Here is a 26902-nt window from a genome sequence, read left to right on the forward strand (position 1 = left end):
CCGCTGAATTTTCCAATGAATGAGGGACGCACGCACAAGAAGAGACATCCGGCGCTGATTCACGGATTCACATTCTTCTAGACCGTGCCAAGCAAAAAAAAGATATTGTTTCGTTAAGCAAATTTAGCGGGAAACACATCACGTTGGAGAACGTATCGCCCTAACAATGCCAGATTCTAAAAAATTCTTCGAGAATCTTTCCGGAGCCGGAAAGGCCATCGGCGTCCTCACGAGCGGCGGGGATGCTCAAGGTAAGCGAATATTCCGGTTATAAACGGATTATTAGACTTAGTGACGCTTCTCGTCGTGTAATGGAATGCATGGAGTTTGGCGAGTAAGCATGTTTAATGGTTTTCTTAAAAGTGCTATAAAGCTATTGCATACTGCTAAAAAAGCGGAGGTGCAACATGTTGGCCTACTGCACTTTGCAGATGTGTTACCATACAACTAGCATCAGTCATCTTAGCTTCCTACATAGTGCAGAAAATTGACTCTTATTCATCATTCTCTTTCTGGTGGAAATTTCTGATGTACTTCTGACTCATTACAATTAGTCCAATAGTATGTTTTATGTGTAACACTGAACCTGCTTCTTGCGGTATCGGTTTTCCCCAGCAGAAGCCAAGGTCGGACGACTGGCTTTTCTTACCTGGAACCATTTTAGAATCACCTTGGAATCCTAGCCTTACGTCATTTGTGGACTGTAACTGGAACTATGACATCCCAGTGGTTGCATTACACGCACACTGTGCGCTGTTACGCTGACCTTTCGGTGCGCTGGAGCGCACCGCGCGTACGGGAAGCATCGCCGGCTCAGGACTGGAAAGCAATGCTAGTGCAGATATAATGCAGTGGGGTTTGATGAGTTGTTTCAAGAAAAGCGCTTAATGGTTAAGAATTAAATATCGAAACTAGAATAACAATTCGATCGATACACTCTATTCATTTGCAGCACAGTTTGTTTTGTTACAGAGAATGGGTCTGGCAACTGTTAGTATGGAAACCACCCATGGAAACCCGCATCGTGCCGTTTGGAGCGCGCATTTCGATCGGGTGTACGTGATGGGAGGCAAATAGTAGCGCGAGGCGGCCGGGCACGCTACAATGCGTCACTACAGCGACGAGCTCAGCATCCCGAAACAAGGAGCAAAAAATATAGCGCTTTAGTAACAAAACTAAGTTCTTTCCAGTGTTACCATAATATGTAAGACATAAAACGTGTAATCTAATATGTATGATTTAAACAAGGAAAACTTCTCTCTGTTACTCTTTCACTCGCTCTCCTGTCCCTGTCTCGCCACCTCCTTATGTTTTTCGTTCACCCCCTTTTTTAACCTGTTTACACAGTTTTTATTAGTATGGAGGTTGGCCTATGAATCATCCGTGTGTGATTACTCAGGCTTAATGCTATTAGCTAATAGATGCTATTAGCCACTACAGTGCCCACTTTGAGATTACTGATCTGCTGTGGTCCACTTGAAAACCAGAAATGTCTGATTGATGGGATAAGAACACTCCTGGTATTGTTATTACCACATTAGTGTACTAGAACACACTGATCTAGATGTTGGTATACACAAAAGCACACCAAGGGTCTTTTTACAGTGCTAAATTATTTGGGGAAAATATCCAATTGTGATGTTAGTTGTAAAACTGACAAATAGTCAAAAATGTCAGAGTTGGGCTTTATAGTAAAAAAAAAAGCTACTTTTTTTAAAAGGAAATATTCATACTCTCTTCCTGTCTGTCTGTAGGAATGAATGCAGCTGTAAGGGCAGTGGTCAGAATGGGAATTTATGTAAGAGCAAAAGTGTATTTCATCCACGAGGTAAGAAAACAAGACTATGTACATAGATATGGTTATGTGCACATTGCTTGTAATGCTTACACATATTGGTATTGTTCCTACATACACATTGTAATGTTATTTGTGTGATACCACAATAGTAATATGTCTGTAACATTTCCAGTGTGTATGTTACATTGGTGGCACTGTAACTAATAATTTTACTAGAGAACCTAAACACCCATGTTGTGATTACAAAATCCAGGACCACAAATTGGATTTGAGGTCCAAAATTAAAGCTCTTTGGTGTATAGATAACATTGCTACTGTTCTAACATACACATAGCAAATGTTGCAAAGGTATTAATGTGCTACAATACACTAATTGCTTATAATATAAAGTTACATAAAACCTTACAGTTGTAGCATACACACTGCCATTGGTTACTGCTATTGTTATAATCTACACTGCTAATGTTACAAGAAAATTGCTGTCTTTGTAACATGCTATAATATAATTTTATACATTAGCCCTCCCACTCCCCAATGCTGAATGGAGTTTAGATGAGTACAAAAGAATGTTCCAGCTCTAAACATAAATAAAACAGCATTCATTGTAATTTAAATGGTTTTAAAGTGTTTATTCATCAAATGTGTGTTTTTTTGGATTACAAATGGCACAGAAATTACTTAACACACTTCCACCATATTCATTTAAACAAACGGTTGTTTCCAACCATGAGGATAAAAATAGTTCTGCAGTATCACATCCGTCCTCATGCTTGACCCCTTGGGATCAGCAGTGGATCGTATTGTTACACTCTCAATATTTGCAAATGTGATCTACAAATTTGAATCTCACACAAACATATTTGATGACAAGGCAGAAATGTTTCCATATAAAGTGAATGTGAATTTATTTGAACTGGTGTAAAGTGTTGGCACAGATGAAAGCCTAATACTTCAGGTTAATTAAGAGTTGAATTAGGCTTTTAGAGAATTAAGAATAATTTACCAGTTCAATTGAGAGATAAAAGATGAATGAAATGTTCTGTTTTGCAGGGTTATCAGGGCATGGTAGATGGAGGTGATAACATCAAGGAGGCTACATGGGAGAGTGTCTCCAGTATGCTGCAAGTGGTGCGTAATCGTAAATTGTGCTAGTTATGGATTTATTTGTTGGAAACTAAATTGCGGTTTGGATGTAGTTTGGGTAATATTTTACTGTGTTGTCCTTATACGTCAGAGATTGTGGTAATGTTATTGCACAGTATTTCCTCTGGTCTAAACTCTTAAAAAGTTCTATATGTGTATTGTAGTAAAAACTCTGAAATGTGAGACTGTATGAATGGTCCAGCTTTGTATTTGACAGCCAGATTTATCAGCTGGGCACTGCAGACAGTAACATGCAGAACTGATAAAGAAGGTATTTAGAATGCAGTTCTATAGTGTTTCCAGGCATAGGTATGTGTGTTTTCCTGCTTGTTCATGAGTTATATGCAAATGTGCCTGTGTACATATGTGTGTATGTGCATAAGTGTGTTTGTGTGTGCAGGGCGGCACTGTGATTGGCAGTGCACGCTGTAAAGATTTCCGAACACACGAGGGCCGTCTCCGCGCAGCATTAAACTTGGTGCGCCTCGGAATCACAAATCTTTGTGTGATTGGTGGAGATGGCAGTCTGACTGGGGCTAATCTATTCAGAGAGGAATGGAATGGCCTATTAAAGGAGCTTGTGGAATTAGGTAAAAGAGGACAGCTGGACAGCTCATTTAAAGTGTTCAATAGATCAATAGGACAACAGTAGATCACAGATGCCACAGAGGAAGAGGTATCCTGTAGATCAACAGTGTGATTGATCAAAGAATATAAGAGACTTTATAAGTCATTACATTTTTCTTTCCAGTTATTCTTTTGTAGATAATTCCTCTTGATTCCTCCTGTGAAATCTCATTTCTTGTTAATGTTTTATTGGAAAATATTGTAATATAGTTATACATACCTGATTTACTGCTTGATTGACTTACACAAATAGTAGAGCAACTGGAGAGCTCCATGAAATCCGGCATCACATATACTACAAAACACGAGCATTAACATACACATGTTATGAGATGACATGCCCACAGAATCAAACACTAGAAAAACACAATCAACACAGTTTGAACTTGACCTAAAGTTAAGAACACACCACCCAGAATTGATCCTACATATTAAAGGATCCTAAAGCTATACTTTTCCCTATCTAAAACAGTGATTGGCCTTAGGGACAAATGTACTTTACTGCTCTGCTATAACTTATTCAGTTCATCACATCATTGTTAAGCCTTCCATGAGTTGATTCAGGCATGAGTAAGCAGGGAAAATCCAAAAATGTGGTGCCCTCAGAACTAATGGACAGAACCAATGCTGCTGCTTCTGCATATTTGTGTGTGTTATGGGAAAATTCTTTTTTTGTCTTTATTTGATGTCTTTGTTTTATGTCCTTCCTTGCCACAGGTCAGATAGATGAGGCAGCAGCTGAAATGCACTCTGTGCTTCACATTGTGGGCATGGTGGGCTCCATAGATAATGACTTCTGCGGAACAGACATGACCATTGGCACTGACTCCGCCCTGCACAGGATCATAGAGGTGGTGGATGCCATAATGACCACAGCACAGAGGTACACACAAGTATTTACACATGTAGATGCAGTGACTGCCTGCACAATCACGCATATACACACACACACACACACACACACACACACACACATACACACACACCCAGTGCACATATAACTAAACAAATAAAGCACTGCATGTGTTTCCACAAATGCTGAATGTATATGCATATGCCAAGGCAGTGCCCTGGTACACTAGAATTATCACAGTTATGTATACAGGCACGTACACAGACACACACCAGCATGCAAACATACTCACTGCTTAGATACAAGAACTCACATAGGCACACATATACAAAACACTGAGTATATTTAAGTAAAAACAACAAGATAGTGAAACAGAAGCACTTAAGTGATATTTGATAATATAAAGATAATATTTAAAGCCATACATAAATGGCCAAAGACACAATAAACAAATACAAACATACACATACACACACCAGCAAGCAGCTATTCTCACATGTACATGTATTCTCACATGTACATTTGCATGCACACAAACTTTCACTGATGCATGCATACAGGGACAAACATGGATACACACACATGAACAGACGCAGCAATGCAAATGTACATTTTTGGAACACACCAGAAGCACACTACACAGCTTAGCCAGAGCCAGCTGATGAAGTATTTGGTTTGTGTATTATGTTGTGTGTTATGTTGTGTTCCATTTTTGAATGTTGTGTTTATGCTGTAGCCATCAGAGAACATTTGTACTGGAGGTGATGGGCAGACACTGCGGGTGAGGATGTGCTTACATATAAATATTGTGTTTTTAAATATTCTATGTATTGTGTATAAACTTAGCATGGCAAAGAATGTACATACCATCAGGCTATTGTGTGTGTGTGTGTGTGCGTGTGTGTGTGTAGGTATCTTGCCTTAGTCAGTGCTTTAGCCTGTGGTGCAGACTGGGTGCTGATTCCTGAAATGCCTCCAGAAGATGGCTGGGAGGACCAAATGTGTCAAAAACTATCAGAGGTAGCACACACACACACAATAGCCTGATGGTATGTACATTCTTTGCTTCAAACTTCAAACCCCTGTACACACACTCAAAATAAATGCATGCACAACATTTTGCATACAGTCATGCAAACACATAGATTTATGAACATATGAAAGTAGGTTAGTTTACACACATTTCTACACGCACACACACACAAGCACACACACACACACACACACAAAACCACAAGCATCTGAAAAACCACACAAACACAAAGTTTCACAAAACTAAATTTGATCACACCCATAACTACAGAAGGGGCCATAGACATACATGGAACGAACATCACATCTCATGCAGTCAAAGATGTGATTATTTCAACTACTGCTGTGTGTATGGCATGTGCATGGTGTGTGTATGGTGCCTTTCTGTATGTTTGGGGTGCGTGTGTGTATGTTTTTTTAACTCCCGTAGAACCGAGCGGATAAGAAAAGGCTTAATATCATCATAGTAGCAGAAGGAGCCATAGACTCACACAACCGGGTCATAACTACAGACTATGTGAAGGATGTAAGTACTGCCCAGCTGGAGCAGATCTCTGTCAGTTTTGCCCTCACCGCCTGCATGCTACCCCTCAAAACACCCCCTGGCATGGGGTTGAACTGCTGTTACTGCATGCTCTAATGCTTGACTACCATTTTCCAATCATTGTGTGATTTACTACCTTCCTTGATCTAACACACTCAGCTTATTTTGATCTTGGGGGGGGTTATCAGTGACAACAAAAACCCTGGAGTCCATGTGATCAAACAACTCATCTAAACTAAGTGACCTGTGTCTTCAGAAGACCTTGGAAACCTGGTACTGGATCAGCTGTGTTGAATGTGAACTGGGACTGAATTCTATAGAAAAGCAGCCCTCCAGGAGAAGGACCAGTAATCCCTGCTCCAACCCAGAGGCTCAGAGTGCACTGCAAGCACCTGTACCAATGGCCATGTTTTTATTGGATCCCAGCTCTCAACATACCTGAGGCCGGTGCAAATTTTGAGTACTGATGTCAGTTGAACATGGGCTTTGGAGTGCAGCTATATGTAGACATAACTTCTCAGAATGGATTGGGAACCTCCTCTGTGACACATTTGTCTTAAGGTGAAACCTGTTTCTGCTAAACCTCAAACAGTGTGCATGTTCGCTCTTTGAGCTGCCACTGTGTAAGAAACATCAATAAACTTGCCTTGTCTGTCCTTTCACTCTTCACCGTCGTCCACCATGTTTCAACATGAACACTTTCTAGGCCGACGTTGGTTAGGAGCATACCTGTGAGCTTTCATATGAACAGACTGAGTGCATTGCTCCGTCTATCTCATGCGTTACATCTGAGCGAATGCGTGATGTGGAGCTTGTGCGTAACAGTGTCCACCTGAAGACTATATGCATGTGTGTATTGTGTTCAGTGCAGTCACTGGCACTGATGGTGTTATCTGCATTTTAGCTGGTGGTGGGATGTTTAGGCTTTGATACACGCGTCACCATCCTGGGCCACGTGCAGAGGGGAGGCACGCCTTCTGCCTTCGACAGAATCCTGGTACGATCTGGAGCCTAACATAGTTGGATGATGGTCAAGTATCTTGATATGCAATTTGATATTCCTGTTTTCTTCTTTCTGTCTCCCTATCTCTCCTTCCCTCTGCCTCTCCACTCTGTCTCTCTGTCTCGCTTTCTCTCTCTCGCTCTAGGCCAGTAGGATGGGGGTCGAGGCAGTTTTAGCCCTTTTGGAGGCATCTTCGGACACTCCTGCCTGTGTGGTGTCTCTATGTGGAAACCAGGCTGTGCGGCTGCCTCTCATGGAGTGTGTGCAGATGGTTAGTGCCATGTCTTTGTGTTTGGGCATGTGAATTTGTGTGTGCATGTGTGTGAGTGTGCATGTGTGTCACTTTTCATCCCATCACACTGCTCTCAGCCATCACACTGGGCACTTGCACTGCAGAATGAGCTCTTTTTACAGCATCACTGTGCATAGCCGATTTGTAAAGTCCATACCACACAAGTGCAGATGCCCTTGGCTTCCCATATGAGCAATTCTGAAATGTCTGTGTGATCTTGAAAATGAAAGCCTGACTGGCATGCATTACAGATTAGCACTTTCTAACTGTATCATAAGAGAGTGATTTTGCTTTAACTTGGTTACATCACTAAATTGTCCATTTGTTACATCACTAATAACACAGAGGATTTGAAACACAAGAACACTTGGAGTATGATGTACATGTATATACTGACACACTGGAATGCTAAAGATGACTTTGGTCCAAGGAATGGATTATTGCTATTATTAAGTATAATATTTACTTTTCTTTTATTTACATAAAAAACGTGTATGTATGCACGATGCAGACTCAGGCAGTACAGAAGGCCATGGATAAGAAGAACTTTGAGGAAGCCGTAAAACTGCGTGGCAGGTACAACGGTATCCCTCCCTCAATCCAGCCATTAAGCCATCTGTACATATCATGTGTCATGTCAGTTCTGTTTTATAGCTCTGCTTGGTTCCTCTTAGCATGGAAGGCTTTCATTGAGAATTTTATTCAGTTGTAGTCTTTAAAAACTTCTGAATTTCATTTGGAGCTGAAACAATGCCACTGGCCTTCTTAAATGCCATTACGATGATAGGAAATGGCTGAATGACTGTGACATACCTTTGTGAAATCCTTAAGGAGTTTTGAAAACAACCTGAACACCTACAAGCTGCTCTCTTACCGGAAAACAGACTCAGTGATGCCGAAGGTGAGTCTTACACACTTCTGAGCACCTAAGGAACCTAAGGGTTTTGAGTACCTATTATATAAAAATCCTATAGCTATTCATTGTATATTTTGTGTGTATAGTGAATTGATCACTACATGTATTCAATCTAGTTAAATGTGTACTGTATAAGGCCCCCCCGTACAAGGTCTTAGCCAACCAAATGCATGAAACTGCAGATAGCAGCACACCCTATATATACAACACATACATTTTCTAAGTTAAGCACAATAAGACATTAACAACAATAATGATGAATGACATTCTTCTGGGTTTGTAAAGTTAAGCATGGGGAAAGTGCAAAGGAGGGTCCACACTGTGTATGTACCCACTATCAAAGACACACAGACACACACAGCAGTGACCATTGTCTATATAATTGTCTATATACAGCCTTCTTTACGTCACAGTAGAATAGAACAACAAAAGAGAACAGAACTATGGTCCAACGGGATGCTGAATGAATTGACTTAATTAATTGAAATGCATCAAATTTCATAAAAGTTTCATTTAAGAGAATTACATATTGGTGTACTGAGTGAGTTAATTAAACCGAATTAAACAGGTCTCCTTTGATTGTGACACTGGCTCCAGCTCTGTTTCTTTATCTGTGCGTGCACATAGCTGTACTAACCAGTGTTAATAGAACTGCTTTTCACTAGTCTCAGACAATCACTACATTTTCTGCTGATGAAAGTGTGCATGTGCTAACTCTTTCTTTCCTGCTCCAGAGTGCATTTAATGTGGCTGTGCTAAACGTGGGAGCCCCAGCAGCAGGGATGAATGCGGCGGTCCGTTCTGCGGTCAGGGTGGGCATCACTGAGGGCCACACTATGTTTGCAGTTCATGATGGCTTTGAGGGCTTCAGCAATGGCCAGGTAATACTGTACCCCTGCTACGCGTAACACCATACTATACACCTATACATCTACTACAAATAACGCCATACTGTTTACCTGTACATCTACTACAGGTAACATTATTCTGTATGTACACCTGTACATCTACTACGGGTAACAACATAATGTACACTTGTACATCTACTACATTTAATACCATATTGTACATCTATTAAAGATAACACCATACTGTACACCTGTACATCTAATACATGTTACAATACAATGTACATCTGGTAACGTAATATTACATGCCTATTACAGGTAAAACCCTACTGTACACCTGTATATGTACCACAGTTAACAACCATACTGAACACCTAGTGTACAACTGACTACAGGTAACACCATACCAACATTTGTATACCTACTACAGGTAAGACGATTCAGTACATTTTACTACAGGTAATACTGCATACCTACTACATACTATATACCTGCATACTTAAAAGAGCATGTAAGTTGTCAAACTATTGCATGATGATCTCAGTCAGTAGTGCTTAATTTAAACCACTTATTCCTAACCACAATCCTCTGCTGAACACCCTGTCAGATCCATTGTGCCACCTTCAAGGCTGGTTGCCTTTATTTCAACATGACTATATGACTGTAGAGCTGAAATATAGTTCTATCGCCTGCATGCAGATGTCAATGTGGTACTGTAATGATTAAATACTAGTACTTACTGTTTAAATATTGTAAGAAATTCCAAAGATATATGCTGTACAACATAAGAGATCAATCCCAAAAAATACATTGCTATGGCAAATCAAAAAATCATTGAACATTTTATAAGAAAAGCCTATCAGTATTTGTTTGTTTTTATAAAATAAATTTGCCAAGGAGTGTGCAGTTCTACAGAGCAACGGATATGAACTACATGTGAACAACAGCTGAGGTTTGCTCCAGCATTAGTGAAGACCAAACTTGTGCTTCAAATGGATTTATGTTCCTCTATATTCCTCTCTATTTATCATGGGCAAGTCCTGTTAAATGTTCTCACTGCTCAAAAATGCCTGATTCAGTTTATCCGCTAGTAATCAATGTATGACCCAGGTCAGGTGTTATTCAGTTTATCCGCTAGTAATCAATGTATGACCCAGGTCAGGTGTTATTCAGTTTATCCGCTAGTAATCAATGTATGACCCAGGTCAGGTGTTATTCAGTTTATCCGCTAGTAATCAATGTATGACCCAGGTCAGGTGTTATTCAGTTTATCCGCTAGTAATCAATGTATGACCCAGGTCAGGTGTTATTCAGTTTATCCGCTAGTAATCAATGTATGACCCAGGTCAGGTGTTATTCAGTTTATCCGCTAGTAATCAATGTATGACCCAGGTCAGGTGTTATTCAGTTTATCCGCTAGTAATCAATGTATGACCCAGGTCAGGTGTTATTCAGTTTATCCGCTAGTAATCAATGTATGACCCAGGTCAGGTGTTATTCAGTTTATCCGCTAGTAATCAATGTATGACCCAGGTCAGGTGTTATTCAGTTTATCCGCTAGTAATCAATGTATGACCCAGGTCAGGTGTTATTCAGTTTATCCGCTAGTAATCAATGTATGACCCAGGTCAGGTGTTATTCAGTAGGGAAAACATAAAGTGTCATCCATACAGAATCTATGAAAAGGCACATGATGGAGTGTATTTGCCAAAGCCCTGCAAAAATTATTAATCCTTATTCATTTTGTTCTTTTCCTTTATTTCTCTTTCAGATTAAAGAAATCAAGTGGGGGGATGTTGGAGGATGGACTGGCCAGGGAGGGTCCCTGCTAGGGACAAAAAGGTGAAGTATTTTTGCACGTAATGCAGCCGCTTTCATACACACTCAGACGCAAATAATGTTCAGATATGAATTAAATGTGTTCTCAGCAAAAATCTGTGAATAATATATTTGGTGTTTGGTGTTTGTCTTTTATTAATTAATATTTGTTTTTGTATTTTTATTTGTTTTAAAAAAAAAATTCAGAACTCTCCCAGTGAAACACATGGATAAAATTGCTGAACAGATGAGAATTCATAACATTAATGCTCTACTGGTCATTGGTGGATTTGAGGTAAACATTGCACAAAAAAAAAAAAATGAAATAAGATGTTTCCAGACCAATTTTTTATTGCTTTGTGAGTGAATTGACCTGTTTGCAGTCCAGTAACTGGACATAAAGTTCAGTAAATATAGTGAAGATCATTAGTAATTTGACCTTTATTTTGTTGTTTAGGCTGAGTACTAGGCAAGAAACAACTGAGCAGCCAAGTCCATATGGTTCAGTGCCCTGATATCACTGTAGACAGTGAATACAAATATTAATAGTATATCTTCATTTAATAGTACATCTTCATATTCCTACTGTTTATACTGAATTGCAGATATGTTTGTAATATTAATATAAATATATAAATAATAAATGTATTTGTTATATAAAAATAAATAATAAATGTTTTTACTGAATTTTATTTTGCATAGTGCTGTTATGGTGTGGACTTTTTACATCAGTCTTCTATATCATTTTTGTTTCTGTTATACCTTAGTCTAATCATATAATCATTTGAACTTGGTAATATCCTAAAGAGTGAGTTAGGATATCGCAAAACTGCAATGCATTGGGTCTCAGGATTAAGCCTGAGAACTGCTAGTCTATCGTTTAGATGCTACATTACCAAGTTGTGTTTATGAGAAATATATTATGAAAGCTGACATGAATATAAAATAAAAAAAATTAGAACTACATGTGTTTGGTATCTATACACCATAAGAGTTGTGTCCACCCATTACACTGTCCATATCTTAGAGGTCGGGACTAAAACCTGTCCTCACTTCTCCCATTCTTTCTCTCTCTCTTTCTCTCTTAGTGTCCTGCACTCTGTTTATAACAGTGGGTGTGGCTTTCTTTTAACTATCTTTCCCATAAGCCTTTGCTCTGACTGCAGGCATATCTGGGCCTGCTGGAGCTGCTAGCAGCTCGCTTCAGACACCCCGAGCTTTGCGTTCCCATGGTGATGATTCCCGCCACCGTCTCCAACAACATCCCTGGCTCAGACCTGAGCATTGGGGCAGATACTGCCCTCAACGCTATCACTGCGGTAAGACAGCAAGCACTCAAGCCAGAGCAGTACGTGCTTGTGTATGTGTACGTGCATGCATGTTTCTGTGTATGAGTGTGAGAGTGTGTTTGAATGTGTGAGTGTGAGAATGTTTGAAGCCAAACTTAATTTTCACCAACCTCATTACTATCATAAAAACACAACTCATAAACAGAGGATATACAGTAGTGGTGGGAATTAGCACCTTCTGATTTGATTTTACATCGTCATTTAGTTACTGATACATATTCAAATAAAGTATTTACATTTTTTTTTGCTGAAAAAGCAATTAAAAAAATTCCTTCTTAGTAATGTTTCTTTAGGAAACATGTGCCAGTCAACAATTAAAGCCTTTTCACCCCCTGTGGTTTATGTCTCCCCCCAAGTACATGACTGCTACCAGCTTGTAAGGCCCTCGGGACACCTGCAGGAAGGGAACCGAGCTCATAATCTGTCAGACACCTTTAGACAGCTGTACCGCTCCCTGACACCTAGATTTAAAGTAGGTTTCTTTCAGCATAATCTGTAACAAAATCCTTCTCCTTTTAGTTGTTCCTTTCTGTCTGTTGCTCTCACTCTCTCTCTCTCTCTCTCTCTCTCTTTCTTTCTCTCTCTCTCACCCTCCCTCCCTCTTTTTCCATCAGCTCAGCTCAGTCATAATCAAAGTCCCAGTCCTCAGGGACTGAGTGAGAACTGTAGCTTAATCACCCTTCCTGACACAGGAGTTTGGTGTGAAGACACAGTTTGAGTGTTTGTGCTCTGCTGGCTTGGGTGTCGCTGTTTGGCAGAATGTGGTTGGTGATCAGCATGATTTCTGGTCAGTTAAATGTGTTTTGGTTTGAGGCTGTGCACTCACCCATAACAGTGTGTGTGTTTATTTGTGCAGATGTACATGCATGTGTGTTTGCACAAGTGTGTGGTTGTCTAAGTGGTGAATATATTGTGTGAGATATGTCTGCTCTGACTATAGCAGTTAGCATTGGCTGAATTTAGAACATTTTTGACTTCAGTTACAGTAAGAGCTTTAGTCTTATATATATATATATATATATATATATATATATATATATATATATATATATATATACACACACACACACACACACACACACACACACACACACACACACACACACACACACAATATTGCTAATGGAAGCGTGCTTACTTTAATTATTGATTATTCATTGCACATTTCTTGAATACAAACATATATATATATATATATATATATATATATATATATATGTGTATGTGTGTTTGTGTGCTTTTACTTACTTAATATTGAACACGTTTCTGGTGACCTTAGTAACTGAATGACATTTGACAGATTTCATTAGTATTTATTTAGTATGACTAACATTGGCAGCTTAGTCCAGGTCTGAATTCTTTAAATAAAGTATGTCTGCTAGTGCTTATATGGGATTGAACAGGTTGTTTCTGTGTTCAGTGGGGTGGGTGTTGGTTAAACAATTTTACTAGTGAAATGCTTTCATTTCATCCTATAAAATACCCCCAACTCCCAATGCCCTGCTAATGGGATGCCATGACCACATCACAAAACCGCTCTCTATCTGATGATTCTGAGGTGCACAGAGCTGCACCTCCTATTCCCCTACCCTGAAAAACAGATACAAAATTATAAAGAAATATAAATTAAATCAATTAATTAATCACATTCATGAAACTCTAAAGTAGGTCATTTTCCATATATAATTAAAATGATTGATGATATTATTTAACTTAATATGAATAATTGTTAGTAGACCAGACACTTTTGTACTTTTGCTCATCTCTAAATGTAAATGTCACTGTAAATGAGTGGAACAGCTGGAGCCATTACTGCTGTCACTGCAGACTGCAGTCCATAGTGTATGTAACATGCTGCACCTGGGTGCAGCTCCATGCATTTGCAGGGCTGGTATGTTAGTCGCCATTGCTTCTGATGGTCTGCTGCAGCTCGCTCCATCCTCAGGGACGTGTGCACTTACCCACATGCATGCTGCCTGCCACCCTTAGTAACAGACTTCCTGGCACAGATGTCAGCATCAGGGCACACACTTCTCTTGGTTCCTTAGACAATATAAGACATGGTGCCACAGCGCTGCCTAGAGCCAGTGAAGAGCAGTACAGAGGGTGATGCAGTCTCAGAGTAAAGGCCACCTGTGATATTCTCACTGTTCTTTTATTATATGCTCACTATTATTTTTTAATTGAAAAGTTTTATCATACAGGTTGACTAGAGATAGATCTCTACAACTGACAATAAAAACGAGAGTAAGTTTGTCGGTAAAAAAAAAAAAATCTAACAGCCTTGTAATGTCAGTGTGCTCTGGATTATAGCTTTGAATTTTTCTGGAGATTTTTCTTGCATTTACTATGAAAATGATAGTAAGCGGTGAGTCTGAAGACCAGAACAGAGAGCTGAGATAATATGGTAGACTGATGGATGTTAGACTGATGTTAGACTGAAGTGCAGTGTCATGGCTGTGAGACACAGAGATGGAAACGCAAACACAGCCTCACAACATAGCTCACACACATAAGCGCACATGCACGTATACAGTAACCACAAGAAAATATTTTGTCTTAAAGCTAAAGTTTCCTCATGGGGGATCTGCAGAATGTTGCAGAAGGACAGAATGTTCTTGTTTGCTTATCAGATGAGGGAACATTTGGTCCGAGACCCCCCCCCCCCACTGCATGTCTGTTCTACTCTTTGTTAAACAGCTAGATTTTTAGATTTGTCACTTGTTTGTGCTTGTTTGTGCCTTTCAAGCTCTGGGGTGTGTGTGTGTGATGGTGATAGTGTTGTGTGTGAGGGTGTGGTAAGCATATGCAGAGTGTTCACTGCTAAGACAGTGAACATGCTGCATTTCTTTTAACAGAGTCCTCACATGAGATGACTGCATAGTCTTTTGTGTAGGGCTGTAGAGGAAAAAAAGGTATTCAAATACAACATTTTTGAAACTGAAAGACACTACACTGAGTGTATGTTTGTGTATGAGAGGAACTGTGTATGTACATTCTCATGAACCTTTGAGCTGTGTCAACCTGGTGTGTGTGTGTGGGTGTGTGTGCATGTATGCAACAGACATGTGATCGAATAAAGCAGTCTGCGAGCGGGACAAAGAGGCGTGTGTTTATTATCGAGACCATGGGTGGCTACTGTGGTTACTTGGCAACGGTGGGGGCGTTGGCAGCCGGAGCTGATGCCGCCTACATCTACGAGGAACCCTTCGATATCCGAGACCTGCAGGCAAGATGGGTGGGGGTGTTTGGGAAAGAACACAGATTTCAAAATGTAAAAAGTATGAAAGAGATGGAGATGAGGACAGAGATAATAGAGAACTCTTGTTAGCTGATCTTCTGTGTGGCTCTCTTACACACCTGCACACAAACTAGCTCCCTGTGTCTGGACACCAACAACATCCTAAGTATCCATCATATGTCCTCAAATAGCTGTATCTATATTAGGATGTCAGAGCTGACCTAGATGCGCACACGCGCACGCACACACAGAGCAGCATAATTATTCCAATGTTTTAATCTATTATTAGTGTTGTTGCTGTTACAATGAAAGTGTGAGAAGCAGGGCAGCTGTTCTCACCACAAAAACCAGCTCACACACACTCTGAACTCACACGCAACTCTCACACAGTTCTACAGCAAACAAATACTAAGACTATATTCCTGATTGGAATAGGCCATCACTAAAGAAGTTGAGACAAGTGAGCTATCTAGTAGCGAAGGAGATGACTCGAGGGGTGTGTGTTTTCAGTACCGAACGAGAGCACCCCTACTGGGGTTAAATAATGGCAGCCCCCCCGTCCGCTTCTCCTCTTTGTGCTTCTAACTTGGCAGTATTTTTAGCATTGAGGACTATTTCAGGAGTTTACAGCAGAGTGTAAGAGGGGGAGAGAGAGACAGAGGGATGAGAGGGAGAGGGAGGGAGAGATAGACAGATAATGGGAGGGGGAAGAGAAAGAGCGTAGAAGAGAGAGAATGACGTTAATGCGAGTTTTTAATAACTGCATCTTCCAGTGCAATGTAGAGCATTTGACAGAGAAGATGAAGACGAGCATCCAGCGAGGCCTAGTGCTCAGGTAGCCAACACTCATGCCTACACACATACCCCACCCACTTCACCTTGAGTTGTTTGTCCTTAATGAATTTTAGTTAAGCATTTTACATTAGCTCTGTTGTTTATGTGGCTTTATTCATATTTACTTATTTTGAGATTGTGTGTGGTTTATGTACTCACAAAGGTTCATATGTATATGAATGAAGCAGTGTATGTTTCTTTGTGTATGGAGTAGTGTTTGTATGGAAGTAACTCAATCAATATTTTGTGTATCCTTAATTTATTAATTAACGTGTGTATGTGTGTGTGTTTACTTTTTGCAGAAACGAGTGCTGCAATGACAATTTCACTACAGACTTCATCTACCAGCTGTACTCAGAAGAGGGCAAAGGAGTGTTTGACTGCAGGAAAAATGTCCTAGGACACATGCAGCAGGTATACACATGCTTATGCAAACTCTTGCTCACACACACACACACACACACACACACACACGCATCCCTTCAATTATTCATTCATGCAAATGCATGAGTATGAAGTTACACAACCATGCTTATGCAAACACTCATATTCATGCATTCACGTCTCTATGTTCAATTATTACTATTATTATTAATTATTATTATTATACAAAATATATTATAAAGGCACACATATACATAGAATTGTGATTCACTACATATTGTTGAATATTAAAGCAGTAAATAGTACAAGGTAATACAAAGCTCCCTCTGTGTCACCGAGGCCTGTGCATGTGTAGTCATAGTGAATGTTTCAGTCTTTTGCTATAGTTTCTCTAAATACAAAATTCCATGATGTTTTGTGTGTTTCAGGGTGGAGCTCCATCTCCGTTTGACCGGAACTATGGCACAAAGATTGCAGCTAAAGCTATGCAGTGGATCTCAAAAAAACTGAAGGAGTTCTATGTAGAAGGTAAACACACACACATCCAAACATAGACACCCAAACACGCACACACTTTTGCAGGGAAAATGCTGAGCAATTTCTCCAAAACAGATAAACACAGTATTCGATAAAGCACCAATACTATGGTTGTTCCATTATAGTAATAATGTACTTACCTTTATGTTACTCCTTTTGTGCAATAGTTGACAGTTACAGACATTACATATCCCACAACTGCAGTATTGACTAGGTAAGTGCAGGTGGTGCTTTCTGTAAATGAACGTGACAGTTTGAGGAGTGACTGACAAAACTGGGGAAGGAACTGTTACTGAGCAACTTGTGCTTCATGCCAAAGGGATGCTCCCCTTCAAGGCTGAAGCACAGGGGTCATGAACGTGGCAGGGTGCGAAAAGTCATCACAAAGAACAGTCATGAGACGGGAGAGATGAGTTGCAGTTGTGAGCCATCTCGCATGTCTTAGCTAATGCATAACTCCATATAAAAAAAATATGTTTTTCTCGCTTTTTTACCATATGCTCTACTGGAGATTAGATAAAGGTAAATCAGATTTGTCTGAATAAATACTGGCAAGTGAAATTTTTTGTTTGTTGAAATCTGTTGGTGTTAATAGTGTGTGTGTTTGTGTAGACCTGTGTGAGTGTAAATTACAGAACCAGTCCAAGGTTTGGACACACCTGACAATGTATATTGTTCATAGTCTTAAAAGCATTAAATTTGTTTCTAAGACAAATATAGATTGTGAAAGTTGATAGTCTATGTATGGATTTACAAAACACACAAATATATAAACAAAATAAAAATGTATATTAACTGTCCCCTCAACAAATAGTCTTCATTCAGAATTTTAGTTTCTCACCCTATAAGTGCTCAACATATGTGAGAATTTCTTCAAGACTTTCAAGACTTCAAAATTTCTTCATGATGGTGGTTACGCCTAGAAACTGGTAAAGAGAACAGAAGCATGCAAAGAATATAAAACCTATGACAATTTTTATATCTCATATGTGTTATTTCATTGTTTTGATACCGTCACTGTTTTTCTAAAATGCAGAAAATAATACAAACAATAAAGGTGTGTCCAAATTTTGACTGACAGGCATACATTTTGGATATATTTGCAGACTTGTGTCTAATCATATGTAGAGCTGTGTAACATTATGTGTGTTTGTGTAGGATATATGTATGCAGGTGGGCTTGTGTGTAACCATGTGTATGTATGCGTGTGCCTAGGTCGTGTTTTTGCTAACACTGAGGACTCTGCGTGTCTGCTGGGAATGCGTCGTAGAGCTCTGGTCTTTCAACCTGTGACACAACTAAAAGACGAGACAGACTTTGTGTAAGACACCATACATGCAAGATTTCTTCTTAACCTGTTCTGAAGGTGGAGTTTCCAGTCTAGCAGGGAAGTAGAATCAAACAATCCTTGTTTAACTGACATGTAAGATAGTAAAGGCTGGATCTTGTATGAACCATGAAAAATATCCTTCACACAACTTTAAATCTCATGTCAGAAAATTCCTAAAAAGCGTTATTTATACAGTTGGGTTGTTGGATGTAGATCTTAATTAGCTGAGAGTATTCCTCCAAATACCTATTTACCTATAGTTACTTGCATAACTGGTTACATTTATCATCAAATTCTTGGAGTCAAATGTGTAATTTGTCAGTAATTATACATTTATCTGTTTAAGGCATGTTTCAGTTGATTTTCCATTCTGGTTTGTATTTCTTTATCAACTGTACTTTTATACTTGGTTTAACTTTTTTTGTTTGTGTAGCTAGTTATTTGTGCAGTTTGTCAGCCATTTTGAGGTTGTTTTAGGAGCTTCACACATGGTTTTTGGTTCCGCAGGCACCGCATCCCTAAGGAGCAGTGGTGGCTGAAGCTCCGCCCTCTCATGAAGATCCTGGCCAAATACAAGACCAGCTATGATGTGTCTGATGCCGGCCAGCTAGAACACGTCGCTGGGCTGAGGACCATAGAAGAAAATGGGAGAGAGAAGGAGGGGGAGGAAGAGTGAGAGCAACAGAGAGAGAGAAAGAGAGAGAGAGAGAGAAAGAGAGAGAGAGAGAGAGAGACAAAGACAAAGTATGAAAGTGAAAGGCAATGAGAGAAAAATAATGTGAGTGTGAACAAGAGAATAAGAAAGACAGACTCTGCAGAACAGTTTAGGCAGATTTATTTCATAATTAGTTTATATAGAGTGAGAGTTCATACCAGCACTGTCACAAAACCACAAAAATTAATTATGACCTTTGAGTGTATAAATGTAGAACTGTAGCATTTGCCTCTTAAATACCTCTAATTAGTCAGACTCTGCTTACACCGATGCGGTGCCTAGGAGATCTTCCTTTGCACATAAGAAATATGTGCTATAACCTTCTCGTGCTATAACCTCATACCATATGCTTCTTGTGCAGAGAAAATAGTCAAAATTGTCACTTTGAAGAGTTTTATCGTAAGCAAAACCGAGTAGGTAATGTTTCTCTCTGCAGTCTTGTGAAAGTGTGCCGTAAAGTGTGTTATTTGACAAAACTACTGTCCCCATGCTGCTCTCTTTAGCACCTTGCTGTATGTTGTATGCTTAGCCAGAACCTGTGCAAGTACCTGTGTTCTAAAGCTGGAGTTGTCTGTGTCGGTAGCAGGTGACTGGTGTGTGTTGTGATGTGAATAGAAATGTCATTCAGTCCAAACAAACCCAATAACAAATTAATATATATAAATATATATAATAATATACTTATTATATACAATCATGTACATATTTAAGACCTCAGATTCTCAAGCCAGACCCAAGATTAATGAATGTAGAATATGGGTTAGCCAGCTCAGGTGTAAACATTTAGACAGAATGGGGCTCTGAGGACCAGTTCAGGTGTAATACAAAGCTACATTCATTTCTTGATTCACCAGTTCAACTGAAGGTAGTTTTGATGCCAAAAGCTTGCTTCATTAGTACACCCCCCGAATGGAAACCCCCACTAGCGACAGAATATATGTAATTAATAAAACCAATAATGCTGCACATAAACACTATTACACTGCTGCAATATTAATTTTCTGATGTAAAAGTGTGGTGCATATCTTAGGACCATAATTGCACTCATTAAAGAACAATTAAATTCTTATTTGCAAATGTTATTTATTAGAGCAGTCATTCACACTTTCCTTCACTTTTATAAATCTTTCAAAGTATGTGTATTTAACCATGAGGCAACAATCCTGTTAAAAATAAAATTACCCAGAATGTTGTGATCTTTTCATTTTAATACCAGCTTAAATGGAACTGGTACCCAACAGAACTGGCTCATCTTGCTAAACACACATTCCAGTCTGGATCCATGTAGGAAAACCAGATCAATCTCAAAGGATTCAAGATGTTTGTGTCATCAACGTCCATCAACAAATACACCACCAGAACAATAAGCAATGCTTGTTAAAACCCAGCAATTTGATGGAGTCCACCAATTATATGCAATATGCAAGGTAAACAATATTTATTTTCTATTATATTCAGTCCCAGCACTGCACTCTGTGGTTTTCCTGCTCTGTCACATGTAACACATGAACAGCTGTGCTGATTGGCTGATGAAGTAGGCATGTCAGAGCTGGCAAAAAGAAGGAAAGGGGCAGCTCATTGTGAGTCAGCACTGGAACTGGTAGTAACAGCCACTGGTTTAGGTAGTTAGATCAGTATGTAATAGCACATGAACACATTGCATCTTGTGCGTTGAGAGGTTGTTTACAGTGTAAAAACCTGGATAAATATTTCAATCTGACATGACAATATAACACTGATTTCAGGATAAACGGTGATGTCAAACACCATTTAGCAAAATGGATTTACAAAATACTTTGTTTTCCCCTGGGAATAAAGGATAGCCAATGAGACTAAAATTTAGATCCCCATTAATGATGGGGTTAGTGTAGTGCTGTTTGTTAATTTTATTTACGGCTAATTGTACTGGTCAAGTTGAAAGCAGAAGTCCTAAAAAAGCTTTGCAGTCATAAGAAAAATCTTTTGCATCTTTTTGGTGTACCCAGGGCTTTCTTCTGATTAATCAAACCTATGACTATATGCTAGTAATGGACTGCTAAAGATTCTGAGGCATTCCACAGAGCAAATCTAGGAATATTTGCAATATGATTATCCAGTAAGTAAAGGTTTTCAAAGCAGAAATAAAATCAGAGCACAAATCTATTCTGGGTCTATTTTACAACCCAGGATGGGTCTTTCTTGATGCTCTCATTCTCTGGACCCAGAACTGCCACTCCACGTGTACTCTGGCCAAATCCAAGATACCTGCAGACAAAAAGGGTTGAACATTAAGAATGCTGTCTATGGGCCACCTATTGCAATGCACTCCAGTCTATTCTTATACATGACACTCCAGTTAATTCTTCACTGACCACTGCAAGTTTATCAGGCTCAGCTTTTCCTGTGGAATTTTACAAGCCTTATTGTCTTTGGATGGGCTATTGTCTTAACTATACACCCGCAAGCTGTACCTGCAAGGAAGGCGCTTCCAATGGTGCAGCTGGAGAATGTATGTTTAAAAGTGCAATGCCCCAACACATCAGCTTGTGTGTTTAACGTTGAACAGGACTGATTGGTTGTTTTTACCAACCAATATAAAATTTGCTCCAACATTTCAACAAAGTGGCCCTTATTCATCAAGGCTATGTACAAACGAGTGCAGATTTCACCGCCCTGAATGACATACTGAATACATCTGCACAAACAAGTGACATCGCACTGATGCCTCATTTACATATTACTTGCAAAGGACATGCCTTTTTTGCCCTTATATACATACTATTTGCATTCATCCTATCCCAATTTATACAGGTATTAAGGTAGCGCTATTAGGCTAATAAAACGTAAGCATTAAGCAGCTGGTGTGCACTCCAAATGGAAGACAAAATGGAAATAGATCCAGATGGAAAAACCTTTCAGTATAGGAGAGTTAGTGGTGCTTGTCTATTAAGATTAATTAATTGCAGACATTTACAAATTACATGTTGACAATAAATTGCCTTCCATTTTAATACAAGGATCATCATTTCCTATTTTCTCATGACATTACTGATAGTGATATTTTTATGATTTTGATTATCTAACCACAAACCAATGTCAGGTCAAACTACTCAGCTCGAATTTACACACACTCCAATAAATACACACCAAAAATGAAACTGATGTACAACAAAGCCATGGGTGAAATTTGTTTGCACTTGTTTTATGCCCAGATTTGAAGAATAAGGACCATTGTATGTAAACGGTGGAAAGATTTGATGTGTGTACTGATATGGGAAAAATATTTATTGCTGTATATTAAAAGTTTAACTTTTTATTTTAGCATATGCTGCATGGGAAAAAAAAAATCTCCAGCTGCTCATCTGTACACAGCTTGGATGCAAGGCAGTTTAAAAGACAGTAAAAACTCTGTTATGGCCATGTTTTCTGACTGGCTTTCTTTTCGGTGGATCCTTACCGGCCAGCCACATCTATGAGGTTTTTGCGCATCACAGCGAAGAGTCTCTCTCGGTGAGCCTGTTTCACCTCGTCACTAATCCCGTTTACAAAGAGCCCAAAGCCTGCAGCACAGGACAAGTGAAGGCAGATGTTCAGAGTCGAACACCATAGCACATTTTTTAGAAAAGCTTTTTCAATTTTAAACTGTCTCAAAGTGTAATGTCAGAACGAGCTACCCTAGAGAAAGAAATGCATACATGTGCTAGTAAGTGATCCAATGTTTATAATAAGGTAGCATGATAAATGTTTCTTATTAACACAGGACAATCCACAAACAATGCTTTGGTGCTACTTTTATAGAGCTTAACAGGAAACCCCTAAATAATCAGACAAAAACAAATGAAACAGATAGATGGGGGGGGGGGGGTTCTGACCTTTGTCTGAGGGAGCTATTGGGGCATCCACAGTAGAGAAGACGGACAGTTTGGCCTCGTCCACGTCCTGCTGTGTGAACTTCCCATCGCATACCCACTCGACACCTTTCCGAAATGCTGCCAGTGTCTGGGAGCAGTTTGGGTCTCTGTGGGATCACAGTGAGGAGAGTCAGTAGGAACAAAAGCTGGCACAGTGGTATAATTACTATAGAATGTTACAGTATATTAATAATCTATGTAATTGTATTTTGAAAGTATAAGTATATTTTTGATGTGATGACTGCTATTGTTTATAGCACTTATCATTGTTTAAAGTTGGACCTTATGTATTTTGCATTTCTAGGCATCAGCATTCATGCCTGTATTCTACAGTATTCTAGTTCATTGGTATGTTTAACTCTAACCTAATGTACTTGGATATATTCTATGAGTAAATGACAAAGCACTTTTGTAAGTCACTCTGTAAGAGCGCCTGCTAAATGCCGTAAATGTGAATGTAGATATTATGATGGCTATAAAAGATTATGACGAGGTACGGTAGAATGGAGACTCAAGAGTATAAACAAAGATAGTAGATGTAGTTTTCTCTAGAGGGTGAGATTTTTTAATCTGTGGCTGAAATAACCTATGGATTTGAATTGGGTTTCTACATATTTTGATGAGACACTGCTCTGCTTATCTTTTTTACTGGTACTCTCCATATAGGTATGAAAATGTATTAGTTCATAAAGCTGCACTGTTGAGTACATTTTTCATGGGAAGGAAAATTTTGAACAATAAGCATTTCCTGTCCTTAAAATTTAATCCCGTTTCATATCCTGTGTGCAAATATACCTGTATGAGTAAAAAGCAAACAGGCCACCTCCCCCCATTCTTGCTCCACCCCCATAGGCTCCACCCTTCTCTCTGATTTCTCCATGTAGAAACTTAGCAGTCATCAGCCTTCCTAGAACACACAGGCTAAGAGAGAAAGAAAGAGCTATATTTTTAAAACAAACATTTTCATTTAATTTTGAGGTCAATGAAAATTGAAAGTGTGTTTTTACCTGGCATAATCCTCATGAGTGAAAGGGACTGTACGAACACACTCACTAGCGAAGTTGACGGGAAACGGAAGCTCAAAGTATGTCTTCATTTGACAGGGCTTAAAATTGGGCTCCTAAAAAAAACCCCAAGGTGGTGAGTTAGACACACCATGTAAAAGCTGTCTAGTGGAATAAATCCTGAACATGAGTAAATGGACATACAGAGATGAGTTTACGGCTAGCAACTGATCCAGCAGGTGCATGAGGATCCAATGGCCTCTAAATAAAGAAGGAAAAAAAATGTGGGATGGGGGAACACACATTAGAATCATGATCCGATTCTAAAGAAGAGCTGTTAACTGAAGCTTGATTTATTACCTCAACAATAACTGGTCTGACTGGCTTTCGCTCTTTCCTGGTAGAGGCTATATTGTCCATAAACCTCTCCAGCTCTACTGTGACGTCTGCCATTTTCTGAGGAGTAGCGTTCACTGAACACCTGAGATGGAAGAACAACAGTATAGGATAACATTGTTTACCTTATGCTGCATGTAAATGGGGCTCAAATATAGTAAAAGCATTGGTTATTTGCTAACTCACGTTACATTTGCATGGTTCCCTTGTGTGAATCAATTGGTGAATGTGAGTTTAATGACACTGCCACCTAGGTCTCATGCTTTAATGTAGTAATGGTGGGGTCTGCGGGTTGTACCCGTTTGATCTAGGTTTGTTTATTGGGGTTTTGAACACTGGGAAATCTGCACATCTCAGGGTGTGGGAAGGCACAACTAACAGCATTGAAGGCGCAGGTCTATCATACTTCATGTTTGTTTCAGTGTTTGTTTCAATGAGGTGCATAACAGTGCCAAGTGTTCAGTGCATATGGAAGCATGATGGTGTTTAGGGCACTGTGAGGTGTAGCAATTAAGGCTTTGGACGGTGTAATGGTGTATCAGCTTTGGAAGGTGAACAGATGCTTAGAGCACTGGGAGATGCGATGTTAGAGGCAGGTGAAGTAGTGCTCAAGGCACTGTGTAGTGCACTGTAATCCCATGTAGAGTACAGAGACATATGCAGGTGTTAAAATTAAGCAAATATAATGGAACTTGTAGCACTGGCACCTCATGTTATCTACATTCAGGAGGTGCCTCTTTATTCTGGGAAGCTTTCTTAAAACTGACGTCACATCAGTCATCTCAGCTATTCTCTTCATGAACGTCACCTGAGAGTGAACACACATACACGGTAATGTTATGCAACAGTTCTAAATAATGAATATTACAACAACAACAACAACAACAACAACAACAACAACAACAACATTAGATTTATTATTGTGACCTTCACATACCCATGGTCACTTTACAATTTCTCACACACAAACAAAATATCCCTACACAGAAGTAGTAAAAAAAAAAAAAAAAAAAACCTGAGAAAAGACTTTCCAGGTGGAAAGAGGTGCATGTATGAATAGATGTAGGTAAGAAGCTCCAGCGGGTAGAGGTGGCAACATTAACAGACGTACCACCCACAGTGAACAGCCTGGACCAAGGGACAACTAGCAGACCAGGATCGGCAGACCTTACTTTGTGAGATGGGTCATATGGAAGTACAACTTCCATAAGATCATGGCCAAATGTTTTGAGACGGACACAAATTTAAGTCTTCACAGTTTGCTGCTTCAGTGTTTTTAGATCTTTTTGTCAGATGTTTCCATGGTATACTCTGATACAATAATAAGCATTTCATATGTTTTTGACAAATACATCAAGTTTATGCAAAGACTCAATATTTACAGTGTTGACCCTTCTTTTTCAAGACTTCTGCAATTCACCCTGGCATGCTGGACATCATCTTATGGGCCAAATCCTGACTGATGGCAACCCATTCTTGCCCAACTAGTGCATAATTTCTGTGTTTTTGTTTGTCCACCCGAATTTGAGGATTGAGCACAAGTTCTGAATGAAATTGAGATCTGGGGAGTTTCCTGGCCATGGACCCAAAATTTCAATGTTTCGTTTACAGTCACTAGGTTATCACTTTTGTCTTGTGATATGCTGCATCATCATGGTGAAAAAAAGCTTTGTTCTTCTTCAAATTACTCCTGAATTGGGAGAAGTTGCTCTTGGAGGATGTTTTGATACCATTCTTTATTCATGACAGTGTTCTTAGGCAAGATTTTGAGTAAACCCACTCCCTTGGATGAGAAGCAACCCTCACACATGAATGGTCTCAGGACGCTTTACTGTTGGCATGACAGACATAACACAGACAATCATTTTTTCCGCTGTCCCAAACAGTCTGAAGGGCGCTTCTGCAGAGAAAATAACTTTACTCCAGTCTGCAGTTCAATCCCTGTACTTCCTCCAGAATGTCAGTCTGTTCTTGATGTTTTTTCTTGGAGAGAAGTGGCTTCTTTGCTGCCGTACTGGACACCAGGCCATCCTCCAAAAGCCTACACATCACTGTGCTTGCAAATGCACTAAACACCTGCCAGATGTCAGCCTTGACCTGATCCTGTAGCTGAATCCATTTTAGGAGACATTCTGGCACTTGATGGACTTTCTTGGGCACCCTGAAGCACTAACTGAACCTCTCTCCTTGAAGTTCTTGATGATCTGATAAATGGTTGATTTAGGTGCAATCTTACAAGCAGCAATGCCCTTGTCTGTGAAGCCTTTTTGATGCAAAGCAATGATAAAACCAGTCTGCTTTTATAATTTAATCATCATGACAGAGTGATATCAGTTGCCTTATCCTCG

General features: G+C 39.5%; 2 protein-coding genes across 5 annotated transcripts in view; one reads left to right on the top strand and one right to left on the bottom strand.

Annotated features, from left to right (window-relative positions):
* Positions 1-20333, top strand: pfkpb (phosphofructokinase, platelet b). Of its 3 annotated transcripts, XM_081723724.1 has the most exons (23): positions 135-251; positions 1755-1828; positions 2849-2926; positions 3342-3531; positions 4286-4451; positions 5158-5202; positions 5333-5441; positions 5884-5979; positions 6902-6994; positions 7146-7271; positions 7804-7868; positions 8124-8193; positions 8943-9089; positions 10828-10898; positions 11082-11169; positions 12041-12238; positions 14169-14274; positions 15286-15452; positions 16238-16299; positions 16601-16712; positions 17111-17210; positions 18435-18540; positions 19057-20333. In XM_081723724.1, the coding sequence occupies exons 1-23, from the start codon at positions 167-169 to the stop codon at positions 19223-19225; spliced, it is 2523 nt and encodes an 840-aa protein (XP_081579850.1). In that variant the 5' UTR covers positions 135-166; the 3' UTR covers positions 19226-20333. The 3 variants fall into 3 exon arrangements, with proteins under 3 accessions (XP_026887863.1, XP_081579850.1, XP_081579849.1); XM_027032062.3 differs by lacking the exon at positions 14169-14274 and having other exon boundaries at positions 1-251; positions 12041-12193; positions 15288-15452; XM_081723723.1 differs by lacking the exons at positions 3342-3531; positions 14169-14274 and having other exon boundaries at positions 186-251; positions 12041-12193; positions 15288-15452.
* Positions 20328-26902, bottom strand: part of pitrm1 (pitrilysin metallopeptidase 1) — an 18986-nt gene continuing 12411 nt past the window's right edge. For both annotated transcript variants that reach the window (XM_027032038.3, XM_081723722.1), the window contains 8 exons: positions 25262-25362; positions 24519-24639; positions 24363-24419; positions 24162-24274; positions 23950-24075; positions 23116-23261; positions 22701-22803; positions 20328-21508 (listed from right to left, as the gene is read on the bottom strand). In XM_027032038.3, the coding sequence (XP_026887839.2) occupies positions 21415-21508; positions 22701-22803; positions 23116-23261; positions 23950-24075; positions 24162-24274; positions 24363-24419; positions 24519-24639; positions 25262-25362 (861 nt within the window). In that variant the 3' untranslated portion in view covers positions 20328-21414. The remainder of the gene's footprint in view (positions 21509-22700; positions 22804-23115; positions 23262-23949; positions 24076-24161; positions 24275-24362; positions 24420-24518; positions 24640-25261; positions 25363-26902) is intronic.

The sequence above is a fragment of the Electrophorus electricus genome, chromosome 11 (assembly GCF_041902795.1).
Source record: "Electrophorus electricus isolate QZ-2024a chromosome 11, ASM4190279v1, whole genome shotgun sequence".
Lineage (NCBI taxonomy): Eukaryota > Metazoa > Chordata > Actinopteri > Gymnotiformes > Gymnotidae > Electrophorus > Electrophorus electricus.